Here is an 18,605-nt window from a genome sequence, read left to right on the forward strand (position 1 = left end):
ATTAGTTTTCAAAATTTAAGTCAGGAGATGTCACACCGAATTTTAGATACCTAGCTTTTTTTGAAAATCAGAATATTTGACAACACTAGATACTTACTTCTTGCACAGCAACAACTGGCTGGACCTGAGTAGTGGTTGCTCCTTTTATTTATTTATTTATCTTACTTTTTATTATTGAAATATAATTGACATACAATGTTATATTAAATTCAGGCATATAACTTACTGATTCATCAATTTTATACATTACTCAGTGCTCGCCACAGTAAGTGTATTACCATCTGTCACCATACAATGTCATTAGAATATTATTGACTATATTCCCTGTGCTGTACTTTTCATCTCTGTGACTTCTTTATTTTACCAGTGGAAATCTTGTACATCTTAATCCCCTTTATCTGTTTTGTCATCCACCACCACACAACCATCAGTTTGTTCTCTGTATTTAAGAGTCTTGTTTTTGTGTTTGTTTGTTCATTTGCTTTGTTTTTGTAGATTTCACATCTAAGTGAAATCACATGATCTGACTTATTTCATTTAGCATAACACCCTCTTGGTCCATCTATGTTGTTGGAAATGGAAAGATCTCATTCTTCTTTATGGACGAGTAATATTATAAATACAAATATATAAATATCTCCTATCTTCTTTAGCCATTCATCGATACCCACAACTTGGGCTGCTTCCATATGTTGGCTATTGTAAATGCTGCTGCAAAAACACAGGGGTGCATTTTCTTTTTGAATTAGTGTTTTTTTCTCTGGGTAAATACCCAGCAGTCGTATTACTATAGTTGTATTTCTAATTTTTGAGGAACCTCCATACTGTTTTCCACAGAAGTTGCACCAATTTATATTCCCACAACAGCGCACAAGTGTTCCCTTTTCTCTACCTCCTCACTTACTATTTCTTGTCTTTTTGATATCACCCATTCTAACTGGTGTGAAGTAATATCGCATGGTTTTGATTTGCATTTTCCTGATAATTAGTGATGTTGAGCATCTTTCCATGCGTCTGTCAGCCATCTGTATGTCTTCTTTGGAAAAATGTCTATTCAGGCCCTCTGCCCATTTTTTAAATCAAATTGGTTTTTTGGTGTGAGTTGTAAAAGTGTTTATATATTTTGGATATTAGCCCCTTATTGGATATATTATTTGCAAATAACTTCTCCCATTTAGTAGGTTGCCTTTTTGTTTTGCTCATGGTTTCCTTTGCTGTGCAAAAGCTTTTTATTTTGGCCTAGTCCCAATAGTTTATTTTTGTTTTTGTTTCCCTTGCCTGAGGAAATATATCCATAAATATATTGCTAAAATTGATGTCAAAGAGATTATCGCCTGTGTATTTTTTTTAGGAGTTTTATGGTTTCAAGTCTTATACTTAGGGCTTTAATCCATTTTGAGTTTATTTTGTATATGGTATAAAAAAGTGGTTGTGTCTATTTTTTTGCCAGTACCATACCATTTTGATTAATATTTTTTGTAGTGTATCTTTTTTTAAGATTTTATTATTTAAAAAAATTTTTTAATGTGTATTTATTTTTGAGAGACAGAGAGAGAGAGAGAGAGAGAGAGCGAGCATGAGTGGGGGAGGGGCAGAGAGAGAGAGAAACACAGAACATGAAGCAGGCTCCAGGCTCTGAGCTGTCAGCACAGAGCCCGACGCGGGGCTTGAACTCACAGAGTGTGAGATCATGACCCAGGCCAAAGTCGGACGCTTAACCAACTGAGCCACCCAGGTGCCCCATTTAAGATTTTAGTTTTAAGTAATCTCTACACCCAATGTGGGGCTCAAACTTACAAACCCAAGATCAAGAGTTGTATGCTCTACAGACTGAGCCAGCCAGGTGCCCCAGCTTTGTAGTATACCTTGAAATCTGTAATTGTGATATCTCTACAGCTGTGCCTTTTAGATGGGACACTCTGTGGTTGGCCTTGGCCCACTACATCTTGAAGGTGGTTTCAGTTTGTGAGCCCTGACCTACTGGATATGGTAAAGTTATCTAACTATGGCATTTGAGGCTCTTTACAATCAGACCTCAGCACTCTCAGCCTCAATGCTGTGACCATACAGACAACACTTTATTGACCCTTGAGCATGAGATGCTTTTTCAAGCCGTATCCCTTCACACATGCTTCTTCTATCTGGAATGCCTTATCTTCCTCTTTTCTACCTGTCAAATTCCTACTATTTAGTTTTCAAGTCTTTTGAGAAGTGAAAATTCCTGTGCACCAGCTCTAGAGATCATGATATAGTAAGTCTAGTGTGGGGCCCAGGAATGTGTTTTGTTTTATTTTTTGTTTTTTTTTTTTTAGGAATGTGCACTTTTAATATATTTCAATACTTTTGAAATAGTTGGTCTGTCAATAGATCTTTGAGAAACACAGCTCTAAGAGTAAGAAGGTTCAGGTTAGCTAATACCTTATAGCTTCTCTGACATCTAATGATTTGATCCCCATTCTCCAATTATATGTCAGGAGGATATACACTTGTAAAGTATTTCAAACCAAAATTCCAAAACTTGCCTTTTTGACATTTCTCCTTGGAATTTGCTCTTTGACTCTTGAAGGGATAGCTTACTTCCCTGGATACTTGAACTCAAAGTGTTTCTAAATCCTATGTAAAGAGATAACATTTTGAAGTAAAATGTCAGGAAACAGAAGAATGGATCTTTTCAGAAGTTCTACAAGGGCTGTCTCCAACAGATATGATCTGATTAAAGAAGGAATGAATACTTCTCACTAATCACATTTAATTTGCATAGAGAAATAAGGGAGCAAAGCTAAGGGAGTAAAACTATAAACACACGGGTTAGCTTATTAGTCACTATACTAAAAGGTCCCAAACCACTTTTACTTACTTACTTAACTCATGTAAATGATCAGTTTGAATTTCATTCAATATTTTCAATGGTCTGCATGTAGCTAAGTTCATTTAAAGTGCTATATACATGACATTTATTGAGACTGATTTTTCCAGTGTCAAAGCTATGCCCTCACAGGATTAAGCTACCTCAAAGAATCAGTACAAATTGCCTCTTAAATTGCAATACACATGACTATTAATTTTGAGGTAGGGACTAGTAGTTGTACAGCGATACAGGAAATTGTGCCTACTAACTCCACATCATATATTCTCCTGGCCTATTTTGTGAACGTGGTCAAATCCTATTCCTTCTGGAAGGAATAACAGCTCTTTAGGCAATTCTTAGAGCCCTAAAACAATAATATTTTGACTTCTAATTGCTTCCCTTAAGAAGATTTTTTTTTTAAAGAGCACTGGGGTGGGATACATTAAGAGGCAACTATAGTTCTGAAGGACTGATTTCCTTCTGTCAGCCATCAGTATCTCCATTTTGCTGTCTTCTCATATACTTACCAAGATTTTCATTTTCTGTTTTAGTGAGATAGAGTGAAACTGCCAGTAATTCAGAAAATTCAGTCCCATTATTTTGGGGTTGTAAACGATTTAAATACAATATCCAATACAGAAGAAATTAATTTTTTCCTAATTTTGTTTACTTATACCTGAAAAAAAATCAGTTATGTCTGCTAAAAATAAAAGGTGTCTTTCATTTTCCTGGCTAACAGATGAATACTTTTAAAAATGGAGTATTTTTTGTCCTTCACAAACATTAGCAGATTATGTGTGATCACAGAATTGAGAGCTGGATAGTGTGTTTTATAAGGGAAAATTCAATAAATAATCTGAATTTGAATAGCGTTTTTAACAATATAGGGGAGCAATAGAACAGAAAAAGCTCATGTGCTGCATCATTATCATGGAATAACCTTGACCTCTGTCCTTAGAGGAGGAAATGCAATTTATGGAAGGGTTACTTTTTCAGTTTCGCTAAATATCATAATCTTAACAAACCAAAGCTAGTTAAGCAAGCACATAAAAAAGACAAAGAAAATGAGTCCCAGAAACTGAACTGAAAAATATTCAAAGAATTTCTCACGAAATTATTTCATGCTAAGATACAATTTTACCTGATGTATTTGTCTTCTCAGTACCGGCTGAAAAATCAGTAACTTCTATTAAGTTCTCATCATCAAAATCATCCCAAACTTCATCTCCCAATTCAAAGTTCACATTCGGAACTTCTGAGAATGGAGAATTACTTTTATCCGCATCTGTCAAATTCTGGTTTCCAGATGCATTAAGATGTCTGTTGAACAGTACTGTTTGAGGGGCTTTCTCATTTGAAGTTGTAGAAGAGTTCCATCTAGAAAAATCTGTCATGTGCATGTATAAAAGAGTATAGGTACTTTTTAAACCATTAACATCAGTTTCTATTGATATATCAAACACATCTTTCAACTACTAAACTGAGGTTTGAACAGTAGTTTTCAAAAGTATTGGGTCAAGCAATATTGTTGAATATTGTTTTCAACCATTTCTATTTACTGTAGTACATATATTGATAGTTGCACTAAATTGAATTTTCAATAGATTCTTTCAGACAGAATTAATTTTCCCTATTAATTTCTAGATGAGAATAGCCATACTCTAAAAATGAATAATTTCTAAAATGGTATTCCTCCCCCCAGCTCTTTTCCCTACAGGTGAATTTTGAATATTGTTATGAAATATATTTATCCAAAATAGATCTTAATTTTCTCCTGCTAAAAAGTCCTCAGTGTTATCTATTATTTATAGCCTGGGCTTAGAACCAGACTACCTGGGTGAAAAATTCCACTTCTCTCATTGTATAATCTTAGACAAGTAATTTAAAGTCTCTGAGCCTAATTTCTCCTCTGCAAAATGGGAATTATAAAAGTACCTTTTTCATAAGATTGTTGTAGGGAATAAATGCCTTTACTCTTGCAGTTTTCCAAAGTAATTGTGCTAATAAATGTTTAATAAATTGCTTCTCAAAACATGTATGCATTTATATACACACATGTGTTTATTATATGTATTTATTATAGGTAAAAGATATGTAGCACATGATTTACAAATAATAATAAAATATATAACATGCATAATTATAAATTCCATATATCTGATTTTCACTGAATGTTTTCATTGAGTTTTGCCAAACTCTTACATCTATAGCCAACCTATCATTACAATTAACAAATGAATACAGTTCTCACATAAATGCTATTTAACATTCTTGTTGACTTTAGTAACTAAGATGAAAGTAAAATAACAAAGACAGAGGTTGGGACTTTACTCATTCATTCACTGACTTAGGCAACTTCTTCGCTAAATTAGACAATGGTTTTCAAATACTACAATATTCCTTCAATTTTTCATGGTATTCTCAATGTAATAGCTATGTACACAACATACTATTAAATTTAATCTGCATGATTTTTTTTAATGTTTATTTATTTTTGAGAGAGCATGAGTGGAAAAGGGGTGGGGGGGGGCGGGGGACAGAGGATCCAAAGCGGGCTCTGCGCTGACAGCAATGAGCCCAATGTGGAGCTCACACTCACGTACCATGAGATCAGGAGCTGAGCCAAAGGTAGACACTCAACCAACTGAGCCACCTAGGTGCCTCTAATCTGCGCTATTAACATTTTATCCATCACTTTCATAAATCTAAACAAAACAATAAATCAAGTCCTAATTTGTAGTGTTTGCTGATTTCTATGGTATAAATACTCCCATTATGATTAATTTCAAGCTTCCAATGTAATATCTCTAAAAGTAAAGTTGAGAAGAAATGCATAGTAGCACCCCATAATATAGTATTTCCACCATACAGATACAAATATAGAGGTAAATAATCTCAAGAACACAGAAAACAGTAATATATGGTAGACTATTAGTTCTGAATACAGTCTTTGTTTTTAGTATAACTTATTTAATTGAAATTTTATATAATTAAACTTTTAATAATGGCTAAACGATTCCCAAGAATAATCATCTCTCACAAGCCAGCACAAGTTTGCTCCAGTGCACTGAGTTTCCTTCACTTTTAAATATCCTCTACACTTTTCTTCACCTAGCCAAATCTTATATTATCTCTCAACTGTTCTATAACTCCAGTTCACATTTTTCTACTTCTATTCATTGATATACATACACAATATAATACATACTAAAAATAGAAGTAGGCACAAAGTGCAATGAGAATGCAAAGGAAACAGGACTTAAACCTATAACGAAGTCAGAGGGGACACCTCTAAGAGGGTAAAATGCTTAGAAGTTAATGTTGGAATTTGAGCTTGATAGAGTGGTGCCTGCAGAAATGGGCAAGAGGGGAAGGCAAGATACTCTGTGAGGGGAGAGCAACATGTGAAAGACACAGCAGTATGGGAGACCAAAGAATGTTTGGTAAACTATGTTTTCAGGATTTCTAGAGCACAAAGTAGAAGAAAAGGGCTCATTGAGACCGCACAAGCATTTAAGTGCCAAATTATGTTGATGCTTAACTTCAATGTTAAGGAATTCATTTTTTTTTTCCATATAGGCAATGGATAACTACTGAAGATATATTAGCAAGAGGTTTACGTGATGGGAGATGCCTGTTAGATCATTCAGAATAGTTACAGATGGAATGATAATGAGACTGAAAGCAAAGAGAAAAGTAAGACATATTACAATGGGAAAGACATTGAATGTCTAAGCTAGAGTATCAGCAGAAGGGAGAGAGAAGAAGAACAGTTATGAGAGATGTTTAGGAGACAAAATAGATAGGACATGGCGATTACTTGCATGTAAGGTAAGATACTTAGGATGACTCTTTTTCTGCCTTTAGCAGCTTAGGAAAGAAGAGAATTCATTCACCAACCTAAGGAGAAAAGAAAAGGAGCAGTGTGAGATACAGAGAAGACAGAAAGAGTTCAGAGGCTGATATGTTAACTTTTAGGTGGATATGTCCAGGAAGGTGATTGTATAGATGGGTCAGGGGCTAGACAGAAAGATACAGATGCAGATGTAGAAATCATCTAAATATAGTTAGTAATTGTAGACATGGACTTGAGTGGCAGTGAATAAGAAAAGTTTACAAAGCAAGAAGAATAAAGAAGCAAGAAAGAAACTTTTCTAATATCAAAAGGAAGAAAAGCCCAAGCAATTCAAGAAGTAGTAGGAGAAGCAGAATGGCTTAATTAAAACCAAAGGAGAGATTTCCAAAAGGAAGGAAAGACCAAATGTGTCAAATACAAAGGTCAAAGAAAATAAAAATTGAAAAGAGTTCACTGAATTCAGAACTTAGAAGATCACTAAATAGTCTAAATGAAACCAGTTTCAAAGGAGTGATGGAGAATCCAAATTTTAGTGAATGAAAAGTGACTAGGAGGTAAGGAAATGAGCACAGTGAGTATAAATTGCCTTTTGAAGAATTTTTGTTTTGATGTGGAAAGCAAGACATTAAAGTATATAAAGACTGGTGATTCTGTTTTTTTGTCTGCCTGACATGCTTTCCCTTAAAAAAAAATTTTTTTTAAGTTTATTTATTTTGAGAGAGATGCAAGAAGGGGCAGAGAGAGAGAGGGTAAGAGAGAATCCCAAGCAGGCTCCGTGCAGGCTGTAAGCATAGAGCCTGACGTGGGACTCAAACTCACAAGCTGTGAGATCATAACCTGAGCCAAAATCAAGAGTTGGATGCTTAACCAACTGAGCCATCCACGTGCCCCTTTTCACTTCTTTTAATAGGAGTATCTTTTTCATCCTTTGGGGAAACTGCCTCCACCCATTCCATGTGATCCTGGTGAGGATGTCTTTCATGGTACCCTGGTCCCTAGGGCTACAGCAGGGGAACATATGACCCAATCCCCAGGCTGTAGGAATTGATCAAGAGAGAAATACAAGACTCAGCTGAGGCCAGTTAGAATGAACTCTGGTTTACCAAAGGTAAAAGGGGAAGGCTGTTTTTCTACCAAGTCTGTTAAACTGGGAAGATGTGAGTTAGGGGTGACCTGTCATGTGAGAAAGACTATTGAAAAAAATAAAGCCAAGTAGTAACAGGCATATCTAAAAGATTGAGAGAAAACTAGAAGCATGACTAAAATCATAGTGCCTGGATCTAGCAAGATTAAAGCCAGATGCATGTCTGGATTTACAAGTTTACATGAGTGGTCTTCTTTTTTTGTGATTAAGTCACTTTGAGTAGCATTTCTGCCACTTACCACCAAAACGGTCAGGAGTAGCTAGATGAGAACAGGGAGCTGAAGAAGGAAGAGATATGAGCATATTTATATGTTGAAGAGAAAGAAATAAGGAAGAGAGATGGACAATATGGGAAAGAGGAAATGGATACTGGTCTCCTAAGGCCCTCCCTAAGGGGAGGCAGGATTGGAAAGATTAAAACTACAGCTAGAGAGATAAGCCTTGAATAGAATAAAAGATAATTCTTCTTTTAAGACAGAGTTAAGGATGGATGCAGAAATAGAGAAATATATAGTTGTACAGTGGAAAGTTGAAAGAGTTCATATAGATTCAATTTTCAATTCTCCACTGACAACTAAAAGTCAATTTCATTTTATAGAAATGGCATTGGACTGGGAATCAAGAGATATAGAATCTATTTCTGGTCCTGCCATTAATTAGATATGTGATTTTAGGCAAGTAATTTAATCTCTCAGAGTCTTGGTTTCTTTCACTATAAAATGAAAAATTACACAAAGGTCCCTTACAATTTAAATTTTATGATTCAACATGCTTTCTCATATAGTTTCTGACATTTTTCTTTTTCCTTTCTTGAAATTGGAATTAGGATGACAAAAATTGGCATGTTTTTCTTAAAACATTCTCAAGAGCAATATTTGAATACATATAAAGTATGTTTTGCCATGCACAACTAATATGTGAAAGGAATAATGAATATACTCAATTACTATTAATAACAGTACCAGATACTATGCTAAGAGCTTTCTGTACATTATCTCATTTAATTGTAAAATCCCTAAAACATAAGCAGATGAGGGAATTGAGATAAAGTGGTTAGATATATTATGAAATGTGACACAACTAATAAATGGCAGACCTAGAATTTGAACCTAGACAGATTATTCTAAGCATTTATTTTTTAGTAATTTCTAAGCCCAATGTGGGTCTCGAACTCAAAACCCTGAGATCAAGACTCGCATACTCTACCAACTGATTCAGTTAGGCACCACTAGACAGATTATTATAGATCCTGTGAATTTAAGTACTATACTACACAGCTTCTTCTATTAAAAAAAAAAAAAAAAGTGGCCCATTCAGTAAAACAGGGATACAATTATCAATGATGTCTAATGAGACTTTAATATCATAATATAAACTGGATTTGGAATGGGGGTGGGAAAGAAATCAAAGTAGGGAAACTATGTAAAGACAGCATGAAAGTAAACAGAGGGATACGTAAGTAAAGAGGGATAATTAAAGTAAGCAGAAGTGCAGGGAACAGAGCAGCAGAACAAGGAATAAGTTAGAGGGCTATAGGTTGAAGGGATATAAAAATAAGAGTTGACAATCTCATACCTTCTCTCCCTGTTGTAATGATATTCAGGCTTTGAGGAAGTTGGATAAATGCTCTGATACTCTAAGTGAGATTAGGGGACTTTTCTTGTGCTTATTTGGGCCTAATGACTGCCATGTCATAAGAGGTGATTGGTACGCCAGCCCTTGCCTACTTAAGATCTTAAATTATGGCCAGAGGAAGCATTAAGTGACAGCATGAAAGAAAGAGTGCCAACAGATGCTAAGGTCACACACATGAAATTATTTGTGGGAAACCCCAAGTTCACCATTTCTATATACAGCAACTCAAACAAACAACTCTATAGCCAGGATTATTTCTCACACATTTTAACAGACTAGCTATTAATGGCATGACCCAGACAAAGGATGCTATTAATATCAGGATCCAGAGTATTGATAAACCAATCCCAATGTTGAAAAAGAATTTAATGACTGACACAGATGAAAAGCAAATCTAGACTACATACAAGCTATATTCCACAAACTAGGTTATATTCTCTTATTATCATGGAAGTTGTAAGAATCATAGGTTTAGAAACTGGAGAGATATTAAAGGACACCTAATTTAATCCCCTAATTTAAAAGATAAGACTAAGACCTAAAGGGGTTAAATAATTTTCCCAAGGTCACACAGATATTTTGTAAAACTGGACTAATTTTATAAACATAAAATTATTTTAAGTAATTCTAAAGACATATAAAAGTAATAGTTCAGCATTTTAACACTTTGTGTATCTTGAGATCCCTTATTTTCTCTGCTTTTCCTCATATTATCTTTAAATAAAAATAGTCAATGCTATGTAGGGCAGAGATTTTTTAAAAATCTGTGACAAATATAGCAAGACCATCTGAAATAACAGACCTAAGAATTTGAAACTGGTCCAATAACCCAAGAGAAAAATGTTGCCAAGTTAATCATAGTAATTTCAGATGCTGGTTTTTCAATAACATTGTCATTCTGAAGTAATAATAAATAATTTTCTCTTTCAAGGCAGTATCAATGGTAATTTACCTTTGTCTTGATATTCAGATGGTTCTTGTTGAACTTTTGCACAGATTTCATGCTGATCCCTCTGTTCCATTATAGACAATTCAGGTATATTTAAACACTCTGACCTTTATAAAGATAAAGCCATAAAAATATTAAATATTAAAATTAAATCAACACTTAAATCAAAATTAGATTAACAATTAAAATTAAAATCAACACTTTTATGATAGACTGCATTAGCCTGGGTAGTAAAGGGTAAAAAAAATAGGTGTTTAATGGAAGCAAGATACTTAGTCATCTTTACATGTCCCAAATATGTAGATATCTGCTATCTGTGTATAGCCTTAAAAATCTATTGCTAATGCTACTTTCAATTAGATAACAAAAGCTAGGATATCTTGAAGTAGTGTTGGCATCTGTTCTGATTGGTCAGTGGCTGTTCTGTACTGTTTGTTAAGTATATTAAATGTCATCCCTGAATATATAATACCCTTATCTGGAAGGGAAATGACATATACGATTCCTTCCAGGCATCATGATATAGGAAAAGAATGCTGAGTTATCATCTAGGGTCTTCTCCTTAAAACCAGGAATATGAGTTTCGGTTATTTTATCTATAAGATGGGATAGAAATACCTCATTTTATGAGCTAGGTTGTTGTTAAGGTCAAAAGAGATAATGCACAACGTGCAATTTTTAAATTGTAAATTATTTTATAAATCTGAAGTGTTATTAATATAGAGTGGGCCCCTAAATGGAAAAGATTAGACTTTGTACAGCAACATGATTTCTCTTTCTAAAATATACTTTTGTCTCCTGTTAAGTTTGGAAGGCAGAAAAAGCCTGAGGTCATGACATATAGGATGGGTAGTTTCCCACGAAAGAGATGATTCAATGAATGTTAAAATATTCTGTAACTACAGAGTTCTAAATAAATTTAGATAACCAAACTCTTATGATGCCATTACTTCATTACGGAACTACATGATTACTGTGATTTGAATGTAGCCAGTGTTCACCTTTCTCTGAACATATGATTATTTGGAGAAGCAAAGAATTTATGAGGACTATTCTACCTTGGATATTAACATTATATTTATACCTTGATATGCTGGAAAGAGAAGGTTTTGGAGTAAAACCAAATTCTTTAAGATCCACACTTTGAGATTTATTCATTTGCAACTATTAATGAAAAAAAAATTCAATTATCAATTTCATAGCAACACTTTTTAACAAGCCAAACAGCAAAATTCCTGCCAGTACATAAAGTCCCAAAATCAATGAATTATGAGAAATTCAGGCTAGTTTTCAAATCAAATCTCCTTCTCAGGCATTTCTTAAACGTAGGCATTTCTTCATGGTTCTTTACTAGGCCTTCTCTTCTCCCTCTACACATTTTCAAACACCTCACTTACTTCCCTGGCTTCAATTATCATCTACATGTGAATGACTTTCAAATATGTATTTCTACTCCACTCCTTCCCCTGGTTTTCTGTTATATTCAACTGTCTGTGGAACATCTTTACCTAGACATCTTGCAGGTTTCTAAATTCAGTATTTACCAGATTGAAATTAATGTATATCTACTTCTCTAAACTTGTTTTTCCTTTGGAATTCCTACCCTAGTGAAGCCTCACTTTGTTCCTAGCTGCTCAACCCAGAAAGCTGGTCATCATCTTGATCCTTCTACGTCACCACTCACAAGCAATTAAGTACCAGGGTAGTTGATTCTATCTCTGAGAAATATTTTAAACCTAGCCACTACTCTCCACTGCTACTGCCATTACATTAGAGTAGGCCAATCTTGCCTAGATTACTGCAAAACCTATCTAATGAGTCTTTATGTTCCTTTTCTATCATCCTCTAATCCATTCTCTACATTGCATCCGGAGTGAATTTATAAAATGCAATTCTGGTAATGTCACTGCTTTAAGCCCTTTAGTGGTTTCCCAATACTTTCAGGATAAAGTCCAAATCCTTAAGATAGCAAAAAGGCCTTCATTATCCAGCTCTTACTTACCTCTACAGCCTTTTCACCCTCATCTCTCCACTCCCCAACATGTAACTGAACTCCAGACGTACTGTATAACTTCAGTGTTTTAAAAGATCTCCTCTGGCTCTTTATTAGCTCTGGACCACTGCACATTTTCTGTCTGGAATACTTTTTTATCCCTCTCCACCACCACTATGGTGCCTCCCTCTCCATACTTGGCTTCAAGTCTCAGTCATGTTTGTTCGGAATCCCTTCCTGGCCTATCAAATGTGGAATGAGTACACTTTCTATCCAAATTCAAGTTATCTTAAATTTCTGTCATAGAATCATCCATCACACTACATTGAAAAAGCCTATTTAGCTATCTATATCCTTTACTCAGCTATAAGCTCTATGAGGATTGGGACTAAAGCTGTCTTTTTCACAGCAGTATCTTAGCATCTATAACAGTCCTTGGCATATTCTTGGTGCTCAATGAATACGGAAGGGGGGCACTTGGCTGGCTTAGTTGGAAGAGTGTGAGACCCTTGATCTCAGGGTTGTGGGTTTGAGCCCCATGCTAGATGTACATATTACTAAAAACAATAAATCAACTTAAAAAAATGAATATGGAAAAGAAAGAAGGAATAATATGGGATGGAGAAGGAAAGATGGAAGAAAGGGAGGGAGAAAGGGAGGGAGGAAAAGCTTGGGCTACTAAAAAATTATCTCAGAGAAGGTGGTAGCTGTTTCAAAATGCATGTCACTCCCTGTTTCCCAATATTCCCCTTGTTTAAGCCTCATGACTTAAAATCTTCATTCTTGTTAAAGAAGAGAAGAGAAACAGAAGAAACAGACATTCTGCTATTTTCTTGCCTCTCTTCTGTGGCCTGATCAATTATTTTGCCCTGGATATGATGATGCAGGCTCAGAATAAGTCTGCTACTGACTAGCCTATCAATTGTATAAGCTACCATTCTTTCATGACTTGGAAAGCAGGCTCTTGCTCAGTACTCATCCAAGTACATGAATCAAAATCAACTTCAGACTTTCCACACCAGTTTCAACACAAACAGAACACAGGAAAGGGTAAGTGTCTCTAGTTTCAATTGCTGGTTAACAACAACAAAAAGACTAATAAGGGACTATGTAGAACTGTGTCCCAAAAGTAGATTTACAGATTCATTATTAAGAAGTATATTTTCCTTCAGAAGAAGTATTTTGAAAATACAGCCCTGAAGTAACTAAAGTACACTGCAGATACCTAATTGATATACAGAAAGAATATAAAGGAGTATTCATATATATTAAATTACAGAGCAAGGGATAAATGTTATTAAAACTAACCTTGAGACGTTTAACTGGAGGAAGTGATGAAACAGCATTCCTGTTTCTTAAATCAGATAAATATGAAGAGATTGTTGACTCTTTCATTACTGACTTTTGTGCAACTCCAGTTTTACCTATGAGAAGAAATTCTAGATCCTTTAGGTTAAACTTTAGGTAGTGTTCATGTAAAGCCAAATTTCTTTATAATGTCTAATCTAATTTTTTTCATGAAAGAAAATCATTTGAATTATAAACTGCATAATATAAATATCATACATAGATAATTAGGCTGTTATTACTATTCAAAGACCTTTCAATTTTTAAAACCTGAAATAAATATCTTTTATGGAACTCACAGCAGTCATGTCCACATGTATGTTTATTTTTACAGTGATGATTACATTCTCGGTTCCCAGGTTTTTTGCAAGCAGTCATTCCTAAATTAATGTAAGAAAAAAACCTGTTTTTTACTAGCATTTATTTCCTTTCAGCCAGTACAAAAAGATTATGATTTTACACTTCCTCAAGTGTTAACCCGTTTAATATTTTAAAATGGTATTTCTGATAACAGCTAGTCCCTGTTGGGCTATTTGCCCAATCCCAGCTTTTTGCAAGGAGCATCGACCCACCTATAAACTTCTCTTAACCTCCCTGACATAAATAGAGCCAAATACCACAGAATATCAGTAACTCGTATCTTGAATGAGGTAAGAATGAGGGTGGAGTTTTTAAACTTCTCTGCTGCTTTATACTTACACTTAAGAAGAACCTGGAAAGAAGCAAACGTCATGTCATTTTAATGGCATCAGTGATAGTTTCTAGTAGGGAGGACACCATACGTATTTAATAAACACTGAAATAAGTGTTTTAGGGGTATAAGAGATTTGCTATATGAATTCATAAAGAAAAGAGATTGCTGCCTGCTTGACCCACTGAGCTAGTATATCCAAATACATAATTTATTCTTCATAATATTTTAAGTAGGTTTTTTTCTTGATCTTAGTAACATGGGGGAAGGGACAGACATCTGAATTGATACATAAGATCTGGACATGAGAAGGGGACCAGGGGAACATGTTCACATAGAGGGCATAATACCCAAAGAGGGCAAACCACATACTGTAGAAATAGAAATAAGTTTATTTTTGCTCGAGCACAGATTTTAACTAGAAATGTTGAAGATAGTGAAGAATTTTGAAAACCTTTACAATCATTTTTTGGTCCTTTACTCTTAATTTTCAACGCTGTTGCTCATTTTCAGACATGACATATCTGGACAACGATAACATCTGTATAGCATCCTGGACTACATGGATAAGTCTACTCACCACAAGAGGGAACTGGTTAGATGCCTTAAGGGCCAGCAGATCAATGTATTGGGTAGTGATAAAGTAATGAAACTGCAAGCTGACAGCTGGACCATAGTGCTCCCAACTGAATACAATCAACTTTGGCAGAATATAAACAATACTCAGATAAGACCATTCTGTGACTGTGGTAAAGACAGAGATAAAAACTACTGTGTAATTATTTCTGAAACTAGAGGCAAGGACACTCACGAACCACAAAAATAACTAAACATCCCCCTCTTCTGGCTAACACAAATGACTACTATTTCCTTAATCCTCCCATCTCTAAGATAAGATACCAAAATATCCAACTCCACTTTTTGAAAATATCCAATGTACAATTGACCTCTGCTCTCCCTAAACTCTCCCAAGAATCACCAGCACAAGCTGAAATCCTATAAATAAGCTCCTCTCAACTCCCTGAGATAACCCACAGCTCTGCCACAGCTGTGCTCTTTTGCTATAGCAAGTTTAAAAATACTTAATCAACTTTCCTCAAATATATGTGTATTCCCAGTGGTCTTTGGCGGAAAGGTTTCAATATTATACTTTGCAAGATATGCCATGGCTTACTGGTTAGAAGTTTTGCCCCCGTTCATAATTTCATCTCTTAGTCACCTGGTCTCCTTGTCTAGTCCTACCAAGCTACAATTTATTCTCCACGCTGTTGTTTAATTAGTCCTCCTAAAGTTCAACTCTGATCAGATCATTTGCCCACTTAGAAATGTTAGTTACTTCCTACTGCCAACAAAATTAATTCCATATTTAAAGTCTTCCACAATGTAATTCTAGCCTCCCTTTCTGGCACCCATATTAACCCTAATTCATCAGAACACATTCGCTTGCCATTATTCAAACAGTCTCAAGACTTTCTATGATTGTACCTTTGATATTACCTCGTCTTAGAAGCCCCTCACTTCTTCATTCATCAGAGGTCTATCAACTTTCAAGGCCAACTTAAATGGCACTTTTATCATGATCTATCCTTACCACTCCATCTGAAGTGATTTCTCCCTCCTTTTGAGCCCCTCCAGCATTTTCTTTGTCCCTCTGGCTCAAAGCATGCTGCCTTACATGAAATGTATTTACACAAAAAACACAGTGGTGAAGTACAGGGTACCCTAAAGTAAGAAAACATGAGTTTGGGGGGGGTTGTGGCAAGTTCAGTCAGTAGAGCATGTAACTTACAATCTCAGGGTCATGAGTTCAAGCCTCATGTTGGGTGTGGCCTACTTTTAAATAAATAAATATACAAATAAATAAATAAATAGAAAACATGAGTATTAATATAGGCTCTTATCTGTAAAAAACAGATTAAAAATACCTGTTTTGTTCATCTCAGAGATGAAAAGATAAAATGAAATTAAGTATATGAAAGCATTTTAAGTTTTTAAACGTTTATTCATTAAAAAAATTTTTTTTTAATGTTTATTTTTGATAGAGAGAGAGAGACACACACACACACACACACACAGCATGAGTGGGGGAGGGGCAGAGAGAGAGGAAGCAGGCTCCAGGCTCTGAGCTGTCAGCACAGAGCCCAATGCAGGGCTCGAACTCAAAAACTGCGAGTTCATGACCCAAGCCAAAGTCAGACCCTCAACCGACTGAGCCACCCAGGCGCCCCTTAAACATTTATTCATTTTTTTGAGAGAGAGCGCAAGTGCGAGTTGGGAAGGAGCAGAAAGAGACAAACACAATCAGAAGCAGGCTCCAAGCTCTGGGCTGTCAGCATAGAGCCCAATGTGGGGCTCGAACTCATGAACCATGAGATCATGACCTGAGCTGAAGTCAGCCACTTAACTGACTGAACCACCCAGGCGCCTCTGAAAGCATTTTTAAATTAAGTGATAAACTAATATATTAGAGTATGTATTATCTTTACTATCATTACTTAAAGATTATACAAGTAACTATAAAATTAAAATTGTTCAGAGTGCTATGAAGGAGAGGGACACAATGCTATATGACGACAGGAGGCACTGTTCTGGTTAGGGGATGTCTTAGAAGGCTTTCCTAAGAAGCAACAACTGAGTTGAGGATTAAAAAAAAGAATGGGAGTTAAGAAGGCAGAGGTAGGAGAAAGAGTACTTCAGGCAGAGAGGATGGCATATGCAAAAGCCCTATGACAAGGGAAAGCATGGCATATCATAGAAATTGAAAGGTCAGTGTGGCTGATGCTTAGCATCTAAGAGAGAGTACACAAAATGAGATTAGTGGAGAAAGGTCAGGCTACATTTGTAGGAGAATGGTTCCACCATGGTACCCTGGCAATTCCGGGTCTCCACATAGGCCACATAGGTAAGACTCAATCATTTTCAGAATGCCTTCTGATCCTCTTTGGGATATTTCTAGATAGGCAGTCTTGTAAGGAGGTGTTAAAAACCATTTCTCATCTGTCTCCTTAGCTTGCAAGAGGCTCCATATCTTGCATGAGACTGCCATGAAGCAGTTTCCCATCCACCTCTGGTTCCACTAAGGCACTGGACTTTCAACTTTGTGTCTTGCAAGGTACAGGTGCAGCCTATGGTTAATGTCTCAAAAACAAAGCAAACCACCATTTCTATCATCTGGTCCCTCCGGTTCAGTGTTATCCTGTGGGGTTAGGAATGTAAGCACTTGAGAACATTATGATCTTGTTTTGCTGTCTATGTAAATAATACACTACCTAGATCCATTTAGGTTTCTTATGTCCTTACCGGGCAATTCTATGGAGGTGGGGCGAGATTACCTAGCGGCTGCCACCCTACTGCTGCTTAGGAACTGACCGAACACGTCCCAGTATGGAACCTTGTAGGGATGTTAATGATTTGGATCTTTTATTCTAAGATCTATGGGGAGTTACTACAAAGCTTCAACCAAGGAAGGGACATAACTGAATCCGCATTTTGAAAAAAGGCTACCATAGGAGTCTAGGCAAAAAGAAAAAAAAAAAATGATGGTAACTCAGTCTAGAGTGGTGGCAGTAGTAGAGTCAGAGAATGGACTGATTTAAGAGCTATACAGAAAGTAAAAATATTTTTAATACAGAACCAAGTGCTTTTCTTTCTTGAGCAGCACATTGTTTTCTCTCAAGTTTTACTGCCTTTCTTTTAGTCTAACAATAGCTAACGTGTTTTTTTTTAAGTGTATTTGATATTTTAAAGACAAAGACAAATACATGGAAACACCAGCCATTTATTCTCCCCCTCATAGATACCTCCTTCCTTGAGCCTTAATATCTTCCTCCTAATGCAATCTAGGCCTGCCCTATAGTTGTCATCCAGGAACTTCCTTTCATTTAGCTTCTTGACTGAATCCAATATTCTTGGATTCTTTGACTTTTTTTTAAGTTTATTTTGAGAGAGAGAGAGAGAGAGAGCACAAAAGCAGGTGAGGGGCAGAGAGAAGGAAAGAGAGAATCTCAAGCAAGGTCCACGCCATCAGTGCAGAGCCCGATGCAGGGCTCGGGCCCACAAGACATGAGATCATGACCTGAGCTGAGATCAAGAGTTGGACGCTTAACTGACTGAGCTACCCAGGCACCCCTCTTTGACTTTTT

The 18,605-nt window shown here is 35.9% G+C and overlaps 1 protein-coding gene across 9 annotated transcripts in view; it reads right to left on the bottom strand.

Moving 5' to 3' along the window:
- Positions 1–18,605, bottom strand: part of HFM1 (helicase for meiosis 1) — a 96,245-nt gene that overhangs the window by 11,769 nt on the left and 65,871 nt on the right. For 8 of the 9 annotated variants that reach the window (XM_053214420.1, XM_053214417.1, XM_053214418.1 and 5 more), the window contains 6 exons: positions 14,072–14,152; positions 13,734–13,849; positions 11,517–11,596; positions 10,436–10,539; positions 3,990–4,235; positions 2,523–2,613 (listed from right to left, as the gene is read on the bottom strand). In XM_053214420.1, the coding sequence (XP_053070395.1) occupies positions 2,523–2,613; positions 3,990–4,235; positions 10,436–10,539; positions 11,517–11,596; positions 13,734–13,849; positions 14,072–14,152 (718 nt within the window). Of the gene's footprint in view, positions 1–2,522; positions 2,614–3,989; positions 4,236–10,435; positions 10,540–11,516; positions 11,597–13,733; positions 13,850–14,071; positions 14,153–18,605 lie in introns of those variants that run through there. The other variant, XM_053214419.1, reaches the window with a different exon arrangement.

The sequence above is a fragment of the Acinonyx jubatus genome, chromosome C1, assembly GCF_027475565.1.
Source record: "Acinonyx jubatus isolate Ajub_Pintada_27869175 chromosome C1, VMU_Ajub_asm_v1.0, whole genome shotgun sequence".
NCBI classification, from domain to species: domain Eukaryota; kingdom Metazoa; phylum Chordata; class Mammalia; order Carnivora; family Felidae; genus Acinonyx; species Acinonyx jubatus.